This window comes from Dysidea avara, chromosome 12 (genome assembly GCF_963678975.1).
Source record: "Dysidea avara chromosome 12, odDysAvar1.4, whole genome shotgun sequence".
NCBI classification, from domain to species: domain Eukaryota; kingdom Metazoa; phylum Porifera; class Demospongiae; order Dictyoceratida; family Dysideidae; genus Dysidea; species Dysidea avara.
The window spans coordinates 12,962,411-12,969,277 of record NC_089283.1 but is presented as its reverse complement, the minus strand read 5'-3'; the positions used below and the strand labels follow the sequence as shown (position 1 = coordinate 12,969,277).

Here is a 6,867-nt window from a genome sequence, read left to right as displayed (position 1 = left end):
GCTCAGTGATCTGTTTCAGCAGGTGTTTTTGTACTTTCTTCAGCACCATGTAGCTACTGAGAATTTCTCCTTCAACAATTATGAACACTTTCATCAGATCACCACAGACTATAACCAATCCAAGGACCTAGCTACATAGCAAATTAAATTATGTAGAAAGCAAGGCCTAAGCATGCTATAGCATAAAGCATACCAATCTATAGGGCATGCTGAATAGGGAATGCCCCCAGGATTTACAATTTTACATCCTCTGAAGTTGAATTTGAAAGCAGTTTATCATATCAATATACCTCTGGAACAACCCCTGATCACCATGCATAACTCATTCAGTAAAATATATTGCTATTTGCAATTTACGAATGTGCATGTGTATAACAGTTAAAAAGAATCAGCAAAAACAAAAAGTATTGTCAAACAAAGAATGCAGAAAATCAGCATGCTGTATGCTTCGTCTCTTTGACAAATCACTCAATCAACCACTAGCTATGTAATGTGTTGGCGATTTCATCATTATTCTTGTCACTGCCTCTACTTCCTCATAACAATATCCTGTGATGGCCGTCATGTGGTCAGTCCAATCACTACTGGAAAAGTATTCATGAAATCCCTAAGTTTTCCCAATGAAATTGCTTGGATTTGAGTATCCTATCAACTTATCCACCCTTAGGCCATGCCAAATTAATCATGTTTCGTGGACTATTTACACTCTAGTAGCGACCCAGCCAGCAGGTCAAAAAATAAACAAATCAATTCAAGTTCAGCTACATGGCCTGACTGTTTTATTAGAGAATATATGAAGAGTACAGCTATCCCAATGTTTACAAAAGCCTTTCTAAAATGGAATGGGAAACTATTACTTATCTCAAGCTACTTTCTGCTATATACTTATCACTGTTTGCACAAAATTGATCCATCTTTGTACTGTTTAAGAGGTCATGTGATTTATATTAATTATTTTCTAGTTTTGGCAAGTACAGACCTGCCACATCCATGAACACTTCCACCTCAAATCCAATAGTAAGCAATAAGTTGTGATCATCATAATGTCTAAGAGCAGAAAATGATCTTATGTTATCTATTCTTACTTGCATGTATAAGCACTTGTTCACATGAGCTGTCAGTGATATTGATTGTATTATTAGAATAAATTTTGGTCTCTGCCCGGATCTCTGCCAAAGTGCAATGGCATTCCTAGTAATGGTCCTTACTCGGTTAGTGCATAAACACGTCTCACTTCAAGGCCAGAAGTGTGCATCTCTCCTTCAGACGCTCTCCTTGATTGATTGATTGATTGATTGATTGATTGATTGATTTGTAACTGGGATAGGCAGCTTGTTGCTGATAGTATCCCAGGGAGCACAGCTCCAGTATAACAATGTACAATAAATATGTTAATTAGGCCACTCCAAATAAATTTCCCGTCCTGACCTCGGGAATATTTGCATGCGGGCGGGCGGTCCATTTCCATTATTTCATTATGAGATTGGCAAGTTTCCAAGCCATTATTTACTTGGCACAGCTATAAAAAGCTGCACAAAACCATGTTCCTTTTTTTCAGGCTGCAAAAAATAACACACGACTTGATAGCACTGCTGACCCATGAGCAGACACTATTTCAAGATGGCTTTTACTAAGCCTGTCAGTATGCAAGAATAACCGGAAAATAATGGAAGAATACGGAATAATGGAATATTTAGAGCTGACAGTAACCAGATGCGGGCGGTGGACGGGAAACAGAGAATTTATTTGGAGTGGCCTTAACAGGTACACGGCAAGTACAAAATTACAAAAGTATTAAGTAGGTCATAGGCGGTGGAGACAGGGGGGCCATGCCCCCCCAACCACCACCACCACCTTTATGGGACTATGTTTGTAAGAAAAGATTGAGATACTCTAATAGAACAGTCAGAATCTAGATACTCTAATAGAACAGTCACAGTATTCAGAGGAGAAACTTATTCCAATCTCGGATGGTCAGAGAAGCTCATCTGAAATTATGTTGTGAATGACCATGGTGGAGAGGATGGAATTGGCAGGTGTTGTAAGCAGAGGTAAGTGGACTGTAGTGAGGTGGTAAGTTGATGGATAAATTTGTTTTTACAAAGTTATAAAACATGGTAAGCCTATAGCTACTGTTAAAACAACACTGGCCAATTTAATGCCAAAATACGTATCAAGTCTGAAACACTGCTTGCCAATCAATAAGTCTTCCATTACCCACTTTGTTGTCCTTCATTGGATCTTCTCAATTTCATCAATTAAATATTTCTGGTGGGGTCCATACAATTGCAGCATATTCAAACACTGGTCTTACTAAAGTAAAATGAGCTTTTTTGACTTCTTTAGTGCGCATAATTGTGTAGCTAAGAAGTTCAGTTGCCTTTTTGATCTTCGGTTGGATATGATAAGACCACATCATAGTACTATGTAGTCTGACTCCTAGGTAGTCGTATTTAAAGATGCTCAGAGATCTAATAAACTGTGGGGTTGAAGAAGGTGGTAATAGCTATACACATTTCCCAATGTGCAGCTTCATCTGCCAGGTATTTGTCCACTGGACGGGGTGGTTGATGTCTTGTTGTAAGAGAAGATAGATTGTTAATTACTCTATATAACACACAATTATCAGCAAAAGGATAAGTAATTATGACGAGGAGGCGCTTAGTAAAGTAGCGCCTTATGTTGCACTTGGTAACGCGTTTTCTTCACTACTAGCGCATCCTCTTCAGGCCACCTGTAGAAGACGTTCAGCAATGGAATTTAGAAGATTACTTGTTAGATGTGTGAATGCAAGTTTAGAGAAGCTGTAACAGTGGCTTTTTCCCCTTAGCAACGGTGACGCCACAGACGACGCGGCGTTGTTCAGTACCCGACGCCAAAAAGTATCGTAAAACACGTGGATCACGATGCCTCAGTTACGCATCAGACGCGTTCACAGCATTGGAAAGTGTTGTTCTTTTCTGAGTTGTTCTGTATTGCGTTCTCTGTGAGAAAGCATTAATTTGCTAAGATTTTTCGTCTAATAGCATCATGGAAGAACTGGTGGAATTTTCTGCTATTCGAAACTACGATGTTCACAGCATGTCGCTGACTATTGGATCAGAGGTGGAAATTCCTGTGCAAAAACCTGATGAAAACTGGAATCCTTCAACCACTGAAGGGACTTATATCTTGGAGGAGGATCCATCTCCGGTGTGGCCAGGAGGTCCACCCCCATGGTGGGAGAATGACTATGCTGGTGATATTTATGAAAACCTGAAGAAAAGCGAAAATGAATTTCCTGACATTGGATTTGAGTCTCCAAATCTTTACGACAGGCCCAACCTGGTGAACTACATCTGTCAAGTTGCTGACACTTTGAGCATGACCAATGCAACCAAATTCCTGGCTGTACGCCTGTTGGATGGATACATGGACAAGCATTCCATAATGTCATGTAGACTGAAGCTTATAGCACTTGCCTGTCTCAGCATTTCATGTGAGTACAACTAATGTTGATATAATTATGGTGTATATTGAATTTTGTTTCTTGCATGATGCAGTGAAATTTGATGATGTGGACTATCATATACCATCAATGAAATCTCTAATGAAAGCTGGACAGTTGGATAAGGAGTTCTCTTTGGAAGATTTTAAAGCAATGGAACGATACTTGCTCGGATTTTATGAGTGGAAGATCTCTCATCCCACTGCAATACACTTCATTGACTTCTATCTTCATGTTGCTGCTTTGGGTGAAAACCACTACAGTTTTGATTACAAGACATTCCATCAACTGGCCTACGGACTGTTAGGCTTATCTCTACAAGGTACATAGAGCCAACAATTGTGACTGATTACTTTATTGACTGTACCTTATACAGATACCAACTTCATGTTGTTTAAGCCATCACTTGTAGCAGCTGCAACAGTTTTGACAGCAAGAAGTTTACTGGGTATAAGTCCTTACTGGACTGACCACATGACTGCCATCACAGGATATTGTTATGAGGAAGTAGAAGCAGTGACAAGAATGATGATGAAATTGTTCTATGATCACCAACAGATAGCTAGTGGTTGAACTTCACTCAGTCATGTACTTGAGAAGATAGTCAGGGTCGGGGAGGGGCATGCATACAGTGCAGTCACACACATGTTGTAGTAACTTAATTTTGGGACACTTTGACTCTTTTATAGCTTTGTTCAAGTACACTTGTTTATGATATTTATTAACAACTACATATATTCAAACCAAATAGACAAAGTGTATAATTTATATGGCATACCTGATTGATTTGATGCACTTACGCAGTAGAATGGAACAATCGGTTACATAATAAACTCAGTCATGAACTCAAAATTAGCAAACATGCATGGTGAATAACAAATTACCTAAAATTCTTATACAGGTGAGATCAATTAACTTCATGCAGTTGTCTTCTATAGCTTTGTCACAAACTTCTTAGATAATTTCATGATCCCTTGCTGTTAGCCCTGTGCTAAAACAAAATTGTCTCTTATGCATAATTATAGTAGTATATTAGGTTTGTGTTCTCTTACACTCTCCCAACTACACACACATATATATAGCTAGTGATGGCTGCTACTATGCTCATAAATAAATAAAGTTGGTTGCATACATGCATGCAGCCTCATCCAATTGCATATATGTATATCATGGAATGTAAGTGGAACATCCATGAGTGATGGTGATTTAAGACATACAATAATGTGTTGAGCAGCTAAGTACAGCCATGCAGTGTTGGTGTATACAGGAAATTGCCAGTCCACATAATTTATTTGAACCTCATTACAGTATAGTGCCTGGATGGGAACTACCCATTTTTGCTCCCATGGAATAGGCTATTCCAAATATTTGAGCTGAATCCATCCAGCCATCACCAATGCAAAATTCTTCTTTTCCTAATACTTTGTGAAAAATTGCTGTAACTTGCACATGCTGCATGTAGTCAATTTACTTCAAATTTGGAGGATAGTAAAAGCACATTACAGTGTATTGTACAGTCCAGATAAAGAACAAGGAAGTTAATTGTGCGCAAATTTTGAAAAATCACAAATGCGATTTGTTGTCATGTCTACAGGGTAAACCACTTAATGGAATGACTTGAAAATTAGTTTTTAACATGGAGTAACCATTGCAGTGGCAGATCTAGGAATTTTAAAAGGGGCTTCTGAAAATTAAGATAGAGGCTAAATATGTCTCCAGAAAAACTATCAGAACTTCTTTTTTGTACGCTAGGGTGCCATCATATATACTTGTAATCTCCATAATATACCAATTCTTTACTTAGTGAGTATAGTAGAAGATGTTTAACATGTTCAAGTGATGCTGTGGAAGTATAATATTATTATGTATAGTCAGTATATAGTCAGTATATAGGCATATACATAACAGGCAAAGCCCAAATGCCCCGTGCTACAGCATCATGTTTGGATCTAATAATGTTTAAAATTTGTTAGCAGTTAGGGCCCAGATCTCCATGTGTATGACTCCCTACCAATTCTGGAAACCAACTTGCAATTACATGCATGCACACTTTTACTAGGAAAACGAGTCACTAATTATAAGATGAAGAAAATGAAAAAACAATTAATGAGTGTGCTTGTGTGTGCAGGTCAAACATTATGTGTGCATGTATAGTGTCACATTATGTGTGTATAGTGTGTATGTGTTGTGTGTGCATGCATGCATGCATGCGTGCTCACACATGCAGGCATACTTGGTGTCTGTTCAGTACACCTAGCTGTTTACACTGGCTGTAGGTACAGTTTACCGATGCACAGACCATTAATGTAGACTTGTCGGCATCTAAAGCCTATCCCATTTCACAAGTTCCATTTGTCATTGATTATACAAGCATAATATTATACACACTTCTTGTCAACATAAAATATTGGCAATTTTATCCATCCCTACATGTTCCAAAACTCCAGTGACCCTCAGGACAACTATATTGGTTTACTGGACCTTGGTGTGTGCCTTCAATGCAGTTTGAGCCATAAGAACACCAACCACAACCAGCACTAACACAGTCTTCACAACTATTACGTTTAGTCCCACTATTGCATAGTGAACAAGTTGCATCATAGACATATGTTGGGAGTGGACATTCAAATGGATTGTCATAATAGTCACCCTGGATGTCTTTGAAAAAGTATTCCAAACCATCCCCAATAGATGACAGCATGTTATATTGGAGATAAAACATAATATGATGGTTTGCATTTCTTAGCATATCAAACTCAGTAGGTATTTCTCCAATTAACAAATTATTCACCAGTGAAAGATAAGTAATACTAGACAGTTTTCCTATATTTCGTGGTAGAGTACCATTGACATAATTGCTAGCAAGAGATATGTATACACAGTTCTCCATTGAGCCAATTGATTCAGGTATTTGTCCACTTAGAGCATTAAAAGCAAAGTCAAGGTAAACAAGATTGGACATTGAAAATATACAGTCTGGTATGGCACCAGTAAATTGGTTTTTCGACAAATCAAGATGTCGAAGTTGATTAAGTTTGCATAAAGAGGAGGGAATATTACCTTGGTATGAACCACCTGTTATAGTCAAGCTTTGTAGTTGTTGCCAGTTTTCACCAATGTAGGCAGGAAGGTCTCCGAACACACACAGGGAGACATCCTCAAGTGAGAACATAGTTTCCCAGGTACTTGGCATTGGAGAACAGAGACCCCTATATTGTGTCGCTGAGGATTGAATAAGTGACAAGTTAACCAACTGGTGAAGGTCACCATAACTTCCAGGAAAGTTACCAGTTAATCTGTTATCCTGAAGCATCAGTTGTTTTAGACCAGTACACTTACTAATGTCATCAGGAAGACGACCCGTCAACATATTTGAATCA

The 6,867-nt window shown here is 38.4% G+C and overlaps 2 protein-coding genes across 2 annotated transcripts in view; one reads left to right on the top strand and one right to left on the bottom strand.

The window, feature by feature from the left end:
• The first annotated feature begins 1,950 nt into the window (after positions 1-1,950).
• Positions 1,951-4,255, top strand: LOC136240843 (cyclin-J-like protein). The gene is made up of 3 exons (XM_066031904.1): positions 1,951-3,478; positions 3,543-3,809; positions 3,864-4,255. Exons 1-3 carry the CDS (start codon positions 3,031-3,033, stop codon positions 4,058-4,060), a joined length of 912 nt encoding a protein of 303 aa, XP_065887976.1. The 5' UTR covers positions 1,951-3,030; the 3' UTR covers positions 4,061-4,255.
• A 1,583-nt stretch (positions 4,256-5,838) lies between these two features.
• Positions 5,839-6,867, bottom strand: part of LOC136241262 (uncharacterized) — a 1,598-nt gene continuing 569 nt past the window's right edge. Inside the window, exon 1 of the mRNA XM_066032451.1 lies at positions 5,839-6,867. This exon is cut by the window's right edge and continues 569 nt beyond it. Within this exon, the coding sequence (XP_065888523.1) occupies positions 5,904-6,867 (964 nt within the window). The 3' untranslated portion in view covers positions 5,839-5,903.

Excerpts from the sequence above, each read along its gene's own strand:
- LOC136240843 (XM_066031904.1), top strand. The coding sequence starts at position 3,031 with ATGGAAGAACTGGTGGAATTTTCTGCTATTCGAAACTACGATGTTCAC. Across the intron at positions 3,479-3,542 it reads TGCCTGTCTCAGCATTTCAT|TGAAATTTGATGATGTGGAC; the intron begins GTGAGTACAACT and ends TGCATGATGCAG. Across the intron at positions 3,810-3,863 it reads GTTAGGCTTATCTCTACAAG|ATACCAACTTCATGTTGTTT; the intron begins GTACATAGAGCC and ends TACCTTATACAG.